Source organism: Salmo salar, chromosome 22 (genome assembly GCF_965601325.2).
Source record: "Salmo salar chromosome 22, fSalSal1, whole genome shotgun sequence".
Taxonomy (NCBI): domain Eukaryota; kingdom Metazoa; phylum Chordata; class Actinopteri; order Salmoniformes; family Salmonidae; genus Salmo; species Salmo salar.
Genome location: NC_138312.1, coordinates 9,994,349 through 10,009,952, shown reverse-complemented (window position 1 = coordinate 10,009,952; position 15,604 = coordinate 9,994,349). Strand labels below are relative to the sequence as shown.

The window sequence follows — 15,604 nt, the reverse complement described above, 5'->3', positions numbered from 1 at the left end:
TCCAGTGAAAGGAAATCTTAACGCTACATCATATATCGCGGGGACTATTCGTTGATAGTGCAGTCCGCCACAGGATGTTTTTGTGCTGGTCGAGGGCAGTCAGGTCTGGAGTGAACCAAGGGCTATATCTGTTCTTAGTTCTACATTTTTTTCAAAGGGGCATGCTTATTTAAGATGGTGAGGAAATTACTTTTAAAGAACGACCAGGCATCCTCTACTGACGGGATGAGGTCAATATCCTTCCAGGATACCCGGGCCAGGTCGATTAGAAAGGCCTGCACGCAGAAGTGTTTTAGGGAGTGTTTGACAGTGATGAGGGGTGGTCGTTTGACCGCAAACCCATAGCGGATGCAGGCAATGAGGCAGTGATTGCTGAGATCCTGATTGAAAACAGCAGAGGTCTATTTGGAGGGCAAGTTGGTCAGGATAATATCTTGGAGGGTGCCCATGTTTACGGATTTAGGGTTGTACCTGGTGGGTTCCTTGATAATTTGTGTGAGATTGAGGTCATCTACCTTAGATTGTAGGACAGCTGGGGTGTTAAGCATATCCCAGTTTAGGTCACCTAACAGAACGAACTCTGAGGATAGATGGGGGGCAATCAATTCACATATGGTGTCCAGGGCACAGCTGGGAGCTGAGGGGGGGTCTATAACAGGTGGCAACAGTGAGAGACTTATTTCTGGAGAGATTAACTTTTAAAACTAGGAGCTCGAACTGTTTGGGCATAGACCTGGATACCATGACAGAACAGAATAGTCTGTATCTACTGTATCACTTGTGAATCATATATATTATCACTTGTGAATTATGCCCAGCATAAGAAACAATGCCTTTTTATGCTACTCTTTCAAATCATAGTCGCACACCTCATGTAGCCTAGCCCATAGGCCTATAACTCTGCAGGCTATCTCTGCAGTAGACTGCAACTTCTCCCCCTTTGGCAGTTCTATCTTGATGGAAAAATTTTGTAGTTGGGGATGGAAATTTCAGAATTTTTGGTGGCCTTCCTAATCCAGGATTCAGACATGGCAAGGATATCAGGGTTGGCGGAGTGTGCTAAAGCAGTGAGTAAAACAAACTTAGGGAGGAGGCTTCAGATGTTAACATGCATGAAACCAAGGCTTTTTCAGTTAGAAGTCAACAAATGAGAGTGCCTGGGGACACGCAGGGCCTGGGTTAACCTCCACATCACCCGGGGAACAGAGGAGTAGGATGAGGGTACGGCTAAAGGATATCAAAACTGGTTGTCTTGTGTGTTGGGGACAGAGAATAAAAGCAGCAGATTTCTGGGTGTGGTAGAATAGATTCAGGGTATAATGTACAGACAGGGGTATGGTGGGGTGTGGGTACAGTGGAGGTAAACCCAGGCATCGAGTGATGAGAGCTTGCATCTCTGGACGGGCTAGTTATGCTGGGTGAGGTCACCACATGTGTGGGAGGTGGGACAAAGGAGGTATCTGAGGCACGTTGAGTGGGACTAGGGGCTCTGCAGTAAACTAAGACAACTATCCTAAACAACAGTGTCCAAGGCATATTGACATTTGAGAGAGACATAAAGCAGTCACAGGTGTTGATTGGGAGAGATTGCTAAGGCAACAACGTGTAAGACAACAACAGCTAATCAGCTAAGACAACAACAGGTAAAATGGCGATGAATGAGCAGAGAGGGTCGGTTAACTACACACAGGGCCTGAGTTGGGGCCGACAGATAAACAGAAATAAACAAAATGGAGTACCGTGATTAATGAACAGTCCAGCAGGCATCAGCTATGTAGCTAAGTGATCATAGGGTCCAGCGAACAGCAATAGATGGAACAGGGAAGCCGCAGGGTAGTCGTTACTGCGCTAGCACGGGGGAGACAGGGCGTTTAAAGTTAGCAGGCCGGGGTAAGTAGAAGCATCTGCTCCGACGTCCGGCAAAGGCCGGTTGAGGGCACAGCAGATGGAGTTAAGTCGGCAGACCAGTCGTGGTGCTACAGTGGGGCGTCGTGTCGACAAAGGGTCCAGACCAGATGGCAAAAGAGGTAATTGTAGTAATTTTGTTTGCTAGCCGGGAGATGCCGGCTCGCGGCTAACTGGTGCTAGCTTAGGGGCAGGGTAATTAGCCACTATAGCCACTCGGTAGCAGCTAGCTAGCAGCGATGATCTGATGCAAAGGTCCAGAGCTTATGGCAAGGATCCAGTGGAGTGGTGGATTGTAGTCGTGTTGGGGTAGAGTCCGGAAGGTATCGGCTGAGTAGCTGGGTGATCACAGAGTAGGCCGGGAGGTGGGCCTGGCTCAGAGCTAGCGTCGGGGCTGGGTCACTCGGTGGCAGCTAGCTCACTGTGATGATCAGGAGTAATGGTCCAGGGTTTATGGCAGGAATCCGGCGTTGTCGTGGAGAAAACAGTCCGATGCTGGCAAGTATTATCCAGGCAAAAAAAAAAAAAAAACGGCTGGTGTCTGTGCAGAAGGAAAGGCTGCTAGCAGTGGCTAACAGTGGCTAAATATCTAGTAGCTAATTAGCTGTTCTGGCTACAAGGTCTAAAAAATTGCGGATCCGTGTCACATTGGGTGAGGCGGGTTACCGGAAGGTATATTTCATTTTAAAATGGAAATGAGTTTGAAAATAAATTGAAATATATACAAAAAAGACGATAAATACACGAGAGGACGACAAATCACGTCTGCACTGCCACGCCATCTTGGCCCTTCGAACTACCTCATCCCCATATTGTTATCTATTTTGCTCCTTTGCACCCCAGTATCTCTACTTGTACACTCATCTTCTGCACATCCAACACTCCAGTGTTTAATTGCTATATTGTAATTATTTCACCACTATGGCCTATTTATTGCCTTACCTCCGTTATCCTACCTCATTTGCACACACTGTATATAGACTTTTTGTAATGTATTATTGACCGTATGTTTGTTTATTCCATGTGTAACTCTTTTGTGTTGCACTGCTTTGCTTTATCTTGGCCAGGTTGCAGTTGTAAATGAGAACTTGTTCTCAACTAGCGAAGAGGCACAGAGTTTGAAGGTAGGCCTTGGAATACATCCACAGGTACACCTCCAATTGTCGGAAATTATGTCAATTCACCTATCAGAAGCTTCTGAAGCCATGACATAATTTTCTGGAATTTCCAAGCTGTTTTTTCCAAGCACAGTCTGGATAACAAACTATAGTTTTGGCAAGTCGGCTAGGACATTACTTTGTGCATGATACAAGTCATTTTCCAACAATTGTTTACAGACAGATTTTTTCACTGTATCACAATTCCAGTGAGTCAGAAGTTTACATACACTAAATTGACTGTGCCTCTAAAGAGCTTGGAAATTCCAGAAAATTATGCCATGGCTTCATAAAGACTAATTGTTATAATTTGCATCAATTGGAGGTTTACCTGTGGATGTATTCCAAGGCCTACCTTCAAACGCAGTGCAAACTTCTGACCCACTGGAAATGCGATGAAAGAAATTTAAGCTGAAAGAAATAATTCTCTCATTTCACATTCTTAAAATAAAGTGGTGATCCTAACTGACCTAAGACAGGGAATTTTTACTAGGATTAAATGTCAGGAATTGTGAAAAACTGAGTTTAAATGCATTTTGGCTAAGGTGTATGTAAATTGCCGACTTCAACTATATGTATATCACACACACACAAAATATAAATTTTTGATTGGACGCGCTACCTATTGAAGCACAGTGGCTGATGGAGAATGATGATGTAGATAGTTACAGCCACATCCATATATGATTTAGTTTCACCATCCAACTTGAATTGATGTCAATTGATAAATTCTATTTTTTACATCATAAATGTTATATTTAATGAATATGTATGCAAATTGAAAGAGTGATTTGGTGCAGTGAACAAGTGACTGAATTTGTTTGTGGTATTCAGTCAATTGAGAATGTGCTTAGGGTTTTAAAACAGGAGGCATTTTGATGATCTATTTAGTTTTTTGGGGGGTTTAGAGTTGTGATGTACCACATACTTGTACATATTGTACCAAAGTGATTGCATTTTTTTTACTTCAAAGTGCATGTGTTTGAGTTTCCATTATTTGCAGTCCAAGTCATGACCGAAGACAACATTCTGAACACTCACAGAACTGCCTGGGTCATAATTATTGTATTGTAACGAACCTTGCCAAGGTATGCCTGTTACAATTCCTCCTTAAAAAGTTAACCCATATTGGAGCTTTGGTTAGCAGTCCTGCCTATGGGCTTGGAGACCTGGGTATGAGACCCATAACAGGCATTTCTCTAATACCGTTTGCATTAAACTCCACTATATGTCTGCTCCCCTATTTGTTTGAATGTTGCCAATGGAATCTCCCTCAGCCCTGCTCCGGACTTTACTTGAGTGACCTCAATAAGACCACTGCATTACCAGCCTCTAAAATGACAGAGCAGAGCAGTCAAGATGAGCACTTTGTAAAGGACTTTGTGTCCTGTTTGCATAAGGATTCTGTGTTTTTAAATTTTCAGTTCAAGTGGTCAGGAAAAACCCTGGCCCTAGTTATGATCTCTCACTGAAGACTTAGACCTTCACACTGTCCTGCAGACAAGCATGCGCTTATCAGCAGAGAGCATCTTGGGATGAAACTTGAAGCTCACACCAAGTTAGAGAAGGACTGAGGAAACAACCACATGCATTAACTGAGAGGCAGAGATAAAAACTAAACATATCCAAAAAAGGTCATAACTTTGGCAGAGGCTTAGCTTGGGAATCTTGACGGATATTGCCTGCTGAATGGTTGGAGGCAGGGTGTATGAGTGAGTTTTTTAAAGAGACACTCCTGCAAAAATGTCATTGTTTGAGCTTTTTTAATAGTGTCCGATGATGTTCAGGTCACTTGTCACTTGCCTTGCAGATTTATTTCAGTAGAGCTGAGACGTGTACTACTGATAGAATAGGAGATGTGTTCCACTGCAGACTGAATCATTCATGCTGTGATGTATCCTCAGTCACTCTCCTACAGTATCTGGGCCAGGCCCTGACCTCTGTTCTCAGGCTGCAGTGGACAGCCTACTTCCATTTTGAAGCCCATGCTGCTTTTCGATGTGACTAGGGAACCATGACGGACCAGCACTTTGTCAGGCAATTACAAGAGCTCAACCGACAAAGCCAAATATTTTTGCCTTTACGCCATGGCATGCAAGAGTGAAGGCATTTAACATTGATTACTGTTGTGCTATCTAGAAATCACGTCAATGGATAAAGTTAACAAATGTAAGATCATATGCATTTTCTCTTGTTTTTTTGTGCACTTGCCTATTATTGCTCTCAAGAATAAGAGACTTAAATGGAAGTCTGGATGAGAGACTAAAGGTCATGCACAGATGTAAAGACTCATTGCATTGTTTAGACAGCTTTATTTTTACTACAGACCAGGCTACCCGTCAGCATTTCTTCCAGCTGGGGACAAACCATTACACATCAAGTAAAGCCTATTACATGCTTCCCAGTCAAAACAGTTTGCATATATTATAACATTTTTGTTCATTTTGTACTTCGGCAGGTTACATTTTTTCTGCTGTTTGCGCATTTTTTTTTCTTGAGGCACGTTAAAGTTCGGTAGCCAAAGTCTACGTCCCTTCGTAGGTGACCCCTTCGTAGGTGATTTGTCAACAGCCTACTACTCCTAGTAGGAGTGAGAACTATGGACGGGATTCTTCAATGAAGTATTTGTTGCCATACAACGAGAGACAACTCGTTTTCATGCATTTTTTTCCCACTTGAAAAATACTGCAACTAACATCTTAGTTTGATTCAAAATTCTGTGACTACGACCTCGTCGGCAAAAACATCAAAATGAATTTACAGATTTATTGATTTCATTCTGACTATTTTGAGGAACTGTATACTGGCTATGTTTTAGCTAGAGGCCAAAACAGTAATATTGCCACTTCTCATTTTTCAGGTGAAAGTCTTTTAAGGGTCAATGCGAGTCACAGATGTTTGCTTCACCTAGCCGAGTTCTGCTAGGAGCAAACCAAACCTAGTATGCGGGCGCCTTTAGACTCTATAGAGGATTGGCCAGTCTCTCCATAGATATAGATTAAACTGAATTGTTCAAGGTGGTCTAGGAGGAGGGGATCAGTCCATTGCTTTAGTCGAGGGCCGTCAGACATCAACAAGCTCTCAGTCTGTGTCAACACTGTCAGCTCTCTTTTATTAAAGAGTCTGTCTGTGTGTTTGGAGCCATGGTAAGCTCTCATTAAAATAAGGCTTGCTGTTGACCCCCTGAAGCTCTGCTTTGGATCATGGATCCAGCACTGGGAGATGCTGGTGTGATGGAGAGGGCCTGCTCGGAGTCTATCAAGCCTTCCAACACTGACCAACCCAGTCAAGAATAACCCCTATAATATCTAACTCATAGGCACTTCATGTAGATTTGGGTATAAACAATATGCTTGTAGCTCCACCTGGTTCTCTAGTAGGCTAGGTGAAAGTACTGCCATATTGATTACACCAATCAAATCTTTCCCTCTGCACACCTGCGCCCAGAGTGTAAGGGCTAGTGGTTGTTTGTGGACCAGGCCAGTGTTCTTCTGTGCTCCCCTCCTGCTCTGTTAGATGCCATGGGGGACTGTCTGCTGACCAGCTCTTCCCCAGTGGAAAATGTGAGCTTCTCCCACTGGACCAGCGGAGTGATAGACACTGTGTCTGCGTTCCAAAACAAGCCAGCTCTAAGTACTCTCACCATCTTTCCTTCCCTCTTTCTCTCGGTCTTGCTCCCTCTTTTGCTCGCTCTTTCTTTTGCTTGCTCTCTCGCTCTTTTGCTCTCGCTGTCTTGGTCTATTTTGCTCTCTTGCTCACTCTCTCAAAGTACCAGTGTCACTGCTTGAGTAAACATTTCAGATTAACCTCTTATTACAATTTTTTTTTTTCCTGTTTATTTTTCGCTGCCTGGCTCGTTGTGCAAAAAGGTGCTGCTAGAGTCTTGTCCAGAGTGATATCAGGAGGACCCACTTGAAAGCATGCCTCTCAAAGGGTTTGATATTGTTGATCCTGTCAGATATCTATCTTCAATGCCAATCTGAGTTTTATATGTCATTAGCCTCTTGTTATTTCAAGTTACACAGGACCCCTCTCAGTAAAATTCCGAGGCAACTTTCTGCCTGATGAAAAAAATTGCATGGAGCTGATGATGTCATGGAAACTCCAAAGTTATCCAGGACTTATATGACCCATCGTGGGAAGTAAATGTTGAGGCTGTATTGGACATCTCTCTCACAAAGAGAGAGAGAGAGACTCTTTGTGAGAGAGATGTTCTTTGAATAGTTACATGCATGCAGCCAATGCTGAAAATGTATTTTCCTTTAGTCAAATTTTCTCCCACATAAGCCACCTGGCCCAAGAGGGCTCATCACCATCTGTAATTTCAATCTGATGATGTCTGCTCATGGAACATTTACATTGGTTTCAATGTGGAGTGAAAAGTTTATGGTTAAACAAAGAAAGATATTCAAAATAACCAGTTTTTCCTGGATATCCTAAAAGCATAACAGTGGTTCCCAGACTTTTTCGGTTACTGTACCAACTCAGTTTGCTGTTCCTGGAGTACCCATGAAGTATCCCCTCCTGCATTTTACCAGTAGGCCTATGGTCTCATGAGTCTTCACAAGTACCCCCTGTGGATAGGCCAAGGTTGTAGTACCTCTGGTTGGGAACCACTAACCTATAGTATTAGACCTACACACAGTGCACTGTGCTCCAAACCAATGATGATAGAATGCAATGCTTCACTTTTGACTATCTGAGGTTCTACACATAGCAATGTTTACAAACAGCAGCATAACAGCATCCTAGGCATTTCCTTGTTATTGCCCATAGAAAAGATAAGTAATCTGCTCTTACTTTGAGGCCTCTGGAAGTCAGCGAGGGTGTAGTGGGAGACGAGTCAGAGAGTGACTTTGTCGTGCGTGGCTGATCCTTTGCTTTGCGGGGGGAGAGAAGAGATGACATCGCTGCAGGCTACTATACACTGCATAGGGTTCAAGTCTGGTCCAACAGTCTGGTCTAGCAGTCCTGTCCAGCGGTCCAGTCCAGCAGTCCAACCAATGTGATTCCAAAAAACTACTGCATTAACAATCCAGTGACATGCAATTAAAATCCCTGTGATGTGAATGGTGGTGAAGGGACAGAACCAGAGTTGTGATCCCAATTGAAGAGTTCTAATGATAGTAAACAGCAGTGTGATCTATCTTCAAGTGATGTTGTGTTATGGTGCGATGAGTTGAGTTGAGGGTGGGTGGGTGAGTAAGTGAGTGAGTGAGTAGCAGAAGTGTGATCCACAGACAAGGGAGCTGTGGAGGAAGTAGAGGGTGGGCGGTGCTCTAGAGTGGGTTTCCTAAACCTCTCCTCGGGCTCCCCCAGACATTTCACATTTTTTGTTTTAACCCTAAACTGGCACACCTGCTTGATGATTAGTTGACTAATTGATTCAGGTCTGCCAGTTTAGGGTTAAAACTAAAATGTGAAACGTCTGGCAGAGCCCGAGGAGAGGGTTGGGAAACCCTGCTGTAGAATATATGTGGAGGGACACTGCCTGGAACTTGACAGCAGTGCCGCTCATGAGAGCACTCTGTCACTGGACTGTGGTCATTCAACAAAAGTGAAAACATCAAAGCAAAGAACTCTGCTCTCATTCTGCCTGACAGTATCTCTCTCTCTCTCTCTCTCTCTCTCTCTCTCTCTTTCTTTCTGCCTCACAGTTTCTCTATCTCCCTCTTTCCTTCTCTAATCACCATTTTGTCTGAGCTGTGGACTAATATAGATTTGTTTGACTTTTTTTGTTGTTAATGACAGCCTCACAATTTTGATACTAGTTTTCCCTTAGTGTAAAAGTACAACCACATATTTAATGTGTATATTTATAAAACATGATATCACACAGTGGCCAGCAGAGGTCCTCTCAGTACCGTACAGTAGACTACAAACTGCAAATGAGGAGGATCCTTTAGCCTCACAGGGATTATTTGGCTGCTGGAGAGAAGGAGGCAGGAGGGTATGATGACAACAACAGGAAGTATTTTTGCTGGGGCTCATGATCCCTACTTCCTTTGATTACTGCTCCCCTAATGGGTCAGTGGCCAGTGCCTGACTAAGAACAACTTCTGCCTTCAGCATATACAAATACAGTACACATACTATACACATATCTTATGGACAAATAATCAGTATCTTTACTTTACAGAGATGGGATATGAGCATAACATTAAATGTGACAATAGCATAAATTATATTTCTGCCCTGAAAAATGATAGCTTGTCATATCTCTCTACCTAATTTCTTTGCTCAGACCAATTGAAAAGTGATATATCGGTGACAGCAATACCACTCCACATGATTATTCAGAAAAACTGTGTTCATCGCAGCCTAATCACACCAATCAGGTTGGTTTATTTATATTCACCATGTGGATAAATAAATTATATTCTGTATCTCCACACAGTTTATACAAAGAATTTGATTTCACCTCCTTCCTATAAGCCAAATTTGCACTGTTACACAAGAACACTGTCCATATTAGTTTTTACACATTGTTTATGAGTTGTCCCCACATATTTATGAACGGCTGTGCCTGATGTCCTTTGTGTTGGGGAGTCTCATGAATTGATATGAGGTGAGCGAACACCTGGGGTGGTTGATTTGTGAGTTGCCCTTCGTGCCAGCTCCCATACCATATAATTCTGTATTTTTTTTGTGACTAATTTGTATACAGGCATACCAGAAAAGCCACATCCCTGATTGGTAGATGAGTGGCAACCCTGATTAGTAGCACCTGCTGCTCATCGGTTGTTCTTTACAAATGCTGTATTAAAAGAAAATTGTACCTACACACTGAAGAAGGCTGTAAAGCCGAATCATCTGTGTACGCTAGCCCTGTTGCAGTGAAAATAATTAAAATAAGAGCCTAATGAAGAAAGCTTTACCCGTGTGGCTCAGTTGGTAGAGTATGGTGTTTGCAATGCCAGGGTTGTGGGTTCAATTCCCATGGGTGGACCTGTATGGGGAAGAAAAAAAAAATGTATGAAATGTATGCATTCACCACTGTAAGTCGCTCTGGATAAGAGCGTCTGCTAAATGACTAAAATGTTTATGCAACACGTTTTTGTTTGTATTGAATTTTCAGGTTTTACGCACCAGCCAAGCTTCTGGGAGAGCGCGATGGTTCTATTTTGATTGGTTTATTTATATTTTCTAAATAGTATATGAAAATCAAAGACCATGTTGGAACCATTTCCTGGTAAGATAAAACAAACTACAATGCATGGGAATTGTACTGTATGTACCTTTCAGGGCAGAGATCATTACAGTATGTTCATTACTTTGTGTGGATTTTATACTACCAAACCTGCTAACCCAATACTCACAAAATCACATTATCCTCATAACACTCACAAGATCACACATCAGTACTGTATGGACAATTCTCTTTCACATTTTGACACACATTGACCATGAGACAGTGATCTGTGGATGCTGGCACCACCTGGTGGCATAAAACAACATTTCCAAAAGGCTTAGAAAAAGTTTGGTGGTACAAATAACAGCAAATGGAATGGCATCAAACCACGTAGTTGATGTATTTGATACCATTCAACTTATTCTATTCCAACCATTACCACGAGCCCGTCCTCCCCAACCTCCTGTGATGTGAATGTTTCCTCCGAATAAATAAAACAGGATTGTAAGAGTAGGGAGCTAGACACCGCTGGATATACACTGCTCAAAAAAGTAAAGGGAACACTTAAACAACACAATGTAACTCCAAGTCAATCACACTTCTGTGAAATCAAACTGTCCACTTAGGAAGCAACACTGATTGACAATAAATGTCACATGCTGTTGTGCAAATGGAATAGACAACAGGTGGAAATTATAGGCAATTAGCAAGACACCCCCAATAAAGGAGTGGTTCTGCAGGTGGGGACCACAGACCACTTCTCAGTTCCTATGCTTCCTGGCTGATGTTTTGGTCACTTTTGAATGCTGGCGGTGCTTTCACTCTAGTGGTAGCATGAGACGGAGTCTACAACCCACACAAGTGGCTCAGGTAGTGCAGCTCATCCAGGATGGCACATCAATGCGAGCTGTAGCAAGAAGGTTTGCTGTGTCTGTCAGCGTAGTGTCCAGAGCATGGAGGCGCTACCAGGAGACAGACCAGTACATCAGGAGACGTGGAGGAGGCCGTAGGAGGGCAACAACCCAGCAACAGGACCGCTACCTCCGCCTCTGTGCAAGGAGGAGCAGGAGAAGCACTGCCAGAGCCCTGCAAAATGACCTCCAGCAGGCCACAAATGTGCATGTGTCTGCTCAAATGGTCAGAAACAGACTCCATGAGGGTGGTATGAGGGCCCGACGTCCACAGGTGGGGGTTGTGCTTACAGCCCAACACCGTGCAGGACGTTTGGCATTTGCCAGAGAACACCAAGATTGGCAAATTCGCCACTGGCGCCCTGTGCTCTTCACAGATGAAAGCAGGTTCACACTGAGCACGTGACAGACGTGACAGAGTCTGGAGACGCCGTGGAGAACGTTCTGCTGCCTGCAACATCCTCCAGCATGACCGGTTTGGCGGTGGGTCAGTCATGGTGTGGGGTGGCATTTCTTTGGGGGGCCGCAGAGCCCTCCATGTGCTCACCAGAGGTAGCCTGACTGCCATTAGGTACCGAGATGAGATCCTCAGACCCCTTGTGAGACCATATGCTGGTGCGGTTGGCCCTGGGTTCCTCCTAATGCAAGACAATGCTAGACCTCATGTGGCTGGAGTGTGTCAGCAGTTCCTGCAAGAGGAAGGCATTGATGCTATGGACTGGCCCGCCCGTTCCCCAGACCTGAATCCAATTGAGCACATCTGGGACATCATGTCTCAATCCATCCACCAACGCCACGTTGCACCACAGAATGCCAGGAGTTAGCGGATGCTTTAGTCCAGGTCTGGGAGGAGATCCCTCAGGAGACCATCCGCCACCTCATCAGGAGCATGCCCAGGCGTTGTAGGGAGGTCATACAGGCACGTGGACGCCACACACACTACTGAGCCTCATTTTGACTTGTTTTAAGGACATTACATCAAAGTTGGATCAGACTGTAGTGTGGTTTTCCACTTTAATTTTTAGTGTGACTCCAAATCCAGACCTCCATGGGTTGATAAATTGGATTTCCATTGATTATTTTTGTGTGATTTTGTTGTCAGCACATTCAACTATTTAAAGAAAAAAGTATTTAATAAGATTATTTATTTCATTCAGATCTAGGATGTGTTGTTGAAGTGTTCCCTTTATTTTTTTGAGCAGTATATATACATTTGCAAACATTTCTAAAAACCTGTTTTAGCTTTTGTCATATGTGATTTTGTTAGGAATGCATCATAGCTACATGGTTCTCGTCACTGGAGATGGTGTTATCTCCAATCGCTTTTAAAACAATTACCTGCACTCCAGAAGGGGAGGGGACAGGGGAAGCAGGTAGCTGACTAGTTGTGGCTATTCAGCAGCCTGATGGTCTGGGGGGTAGACGGTATTGGCCAGTCTTATAGTTTTTGCCATGATGCACCTATACTTCCAGTGTCTGAGTGGTGGAAAAGTGGAGAACAGGCCATGGCTCTAGTGGCTGGGGGGGACAGACTGAAATTCTTCAGCAACCTGCTGTATTGGTAGTCACAGGCACACCTATGAATGCTAACAGTACTATCTGAAAATGATCACTGCGCCTCCATGACAATTTCATGTTGCTGTCCAAAACATCTCTTGTATTTATCTCAACTCTCACATTATTTCCATTTGCTTCCAGCCTAGCATTTAGTTTGGTGCAGTGGGGTTTAATATAAGCATCGCTGTCTGTCTGTCCAACCTCAGAAACAATGTTTCACTTTGAATTTCGATCTATGCAGTACCATACATAGAGTAAACGGTGCCCAGACGAGACGAGACAACTTTTTCTGACATGCTGACCAAACCGTCTCTGCACATGCGTCCGAGTGCGCCATCGTGCACATGTTTTTTTGTGTCTATCTCAACCAGACGCGTTCATGTCGCGCAGGTTAAAATACCAAAAACAACTGTACCAACCTTATTGATTTGGGGACAGGTCGAAACACACATTTGCTGTTGCTAGTTAATTTATCCTGGGAGAGAAACATTGGGTTGTTATTTTACCTGAAATGCATATATGGTCCTTTTCTGGCTCTTTGTAGAATTTTGACCTATTATGAGTCACACATTGTGTGTTCTGTACTCCAACAGAAAAGGAAACCTAGTTCATTTTTAGTTTGTTTTCTTTGATTAATCTCTACTCCTTCGTTTTTCTTATTCTGTGGATTTTATATGGGGATTGGCAACCAATTTTAAGATGCATTACCGCCAGCAACTGAACTGGAGCGTGGACCTCATTCATCTTGGGTTAGTAGGCTCATAGAAACCATAGATTAGATGGGAGAGGCGGTAGAGGCAGGACTTGAAGCACATAAAGTGTCTCAAACAGAACCAAGTTCTATTTTAGCGCCTGGCTAAGCAGATGCCTGTTGACGAGCGAAAGCAGCTTGGATGAAATGATTGAATAACATGTATGTGTAAATTTTATTTTATTACGTTCACGCAGGCAACGCGGGCAGTTTGGTCAGCATGTGTGCCAGTCGAATTTACGCATCAACGTCATTGTCATATCCAAGTTAATGTCAATATAAAAAAAGCTCAAAACGAAAATGCAGCCAGCCAATGTTTGCCGTGACTGAGTTAGCTGAAGTTGGCTAACTAGCAACAAGAATGTTATCCAGCCTGCATAGCAAGCATTTTCTTCAGAACGGACGACCTGTCCTTTTGCATAGCAACTATGCAAAAAATATGAATGCCTTGGTCAAGTTTATAGCAAAGGACCATATCTTCTGGTGGAAGAATGAAATTGTATGAATTGACTTAACAAAATAATGTTTTAATGAAAATAAGTAATTCATTGTTAATATGTTGGTAACAGTTGTATAAAAGCAATAAGGCACACGAGGCAGTGCAGTATGATGAATACAGTCACTGGTAAATGGGTTGACTAGCCGAACAATGCCATTTATCTGTGACTGTATTCATGATTCAGCACTGCCTCTTGTGCCTTATTGCTTGAAAAAATAATGTAAGATTTTGTTCTAGAGACAAGGTACCTTTTACACATGTAAAGACAATGAATGAGAGAAAAAAAATACATACTCTGTGACAATTATGGTCCTCATTCATGGTGAGAAAATGAATATGTTGTACTGCAGTTTGACTAAAAAAATAAACAAGGGTATACACTGAGTGTATAAAACACTTGAGCTGTGTTTCGATTACCCATACTAACAATGTATACTACATAATTAATTAGTATATACTATTAGTTCATTTAAGTATATTTTAAATTAATGGTATCCTTTCAGTTGAGTGCACTAGCGTTTGCCTGTCTACTGGAAGTTGATGCTGTTGCTATGCAACTTGTCACATGTGCTCCCTCTCCGTTCTCTAGGTCACCAGGCTGCTCGTTATGGCGCACACCTGTCACCAGCGTTACGCGCATAATGACACTCACCTGGACTCCATCACCTCCTTGACTACTTGCCTTATGTATGTCACTCCCTTTGGTTTCTTCCCCAGTCATCATTGTTTCATGTTGGTGCACTGTTTTTGTTTCGTTCATTTATTTATGAAATGTATTCACTCCCTTAACTTGCTTCCCAATTCTCAGCGTACATCGTTATAGAAAGATGACTCAACAAAGGGAAGCATCAGGTAGTGTTGTTTTTTTTGTGTGTGTTGGGGGTGATGTGGGGTCCGGGTGTCCGAACCGGAGCTACCTGGGAGGCCTCAGCCGGTTTGTCGGGTTCCCCTGCCTCAGCTGGCTTGACGGGCTCCTGTGCCTCAGCTTGCTCAACGGGCTCCCATGCCTCAGCTGGCTCGACGGGCTCCCGTGCCTCAGCTTGCTCGACGGGCTCCCATGCCTCAGCTGGCTCGACGGGCTCCCATGCCTCAGCTGGCTCGATGGGCTCCCGTGCCTCAGCTGGCTCGACGGGCTCCCGTGCCTCGACCGAGGAAACTGGGGAGGTCTCAGCCGGCTCATCAGGCTCTCACGCCTCAGCTGGGTTCTCAAGTTTCTGCACCTCAGCGGAGGCGACCGGTCCGCTCCGGATCCCCGGGATTGTCCCTTTGGTTGGTGTCCTGCGGCTGGAGCCGAACGCACCGGGGAGGGGGGTACTGTCACGTATGCTCTCTCTCCGGCGCTCTAGGTCGTCATGTTCCCGCGCCTCAGCCGGATCGTCAGGTTCCCGCGCCTTAGCAGAGGTGACAGGTCTGTTCCTGATCCCCGGGATCATCTTGGTCGGCGTCCTGCGGCTGGAGCCGCACGTCGAAGGGGGTACTGTCACGTGTTCTCCCTCTCCGGCCTCTCGGTCACCAGACTGCTCGTTAGGGCGCACACCTGTCACCAGTGTTACGCGCATAATGACAAGCACCTGGACTCCATCACCTCCTTGATTATCTGCCCTATAAATGTCACTCCCTTTGGTTTCTTCCCCAGTCATCATTGTTCCTGTTTCATGTCGGTGCGCTTTTCATGTTTCTTGTTTTGTTCAC

General features: G+C 44.1%; 1 protein-coding gene across 1 annotated transcript in view; it reads right to left on the bottom strand.

Annotated features, from left to right (window-relative positions):
• The window catches only part of LOC106582710 (protein phosphatase 1 regulatory subunit 12B), a 35,779-nt gene extending 27,405 nt beyond the window's left edge, over positions 1-8,374 (bottom strand). The window contains exon 1 of the mRNA XM_014166045.3: positions 7,863-8,374. Within this exon, the coding sequence (XP_014021520.1) occupies positions 7,863-7,970 (108 nt within the window). The 5' untranslated portion in view covers positions 7,971-8,374. The remainder of the gene's footprint in view (positions 1-7,862) is intronic.
• Between the last annotated feature and the right edge of the window lie 7,230 nt (positions 8,375-15,604).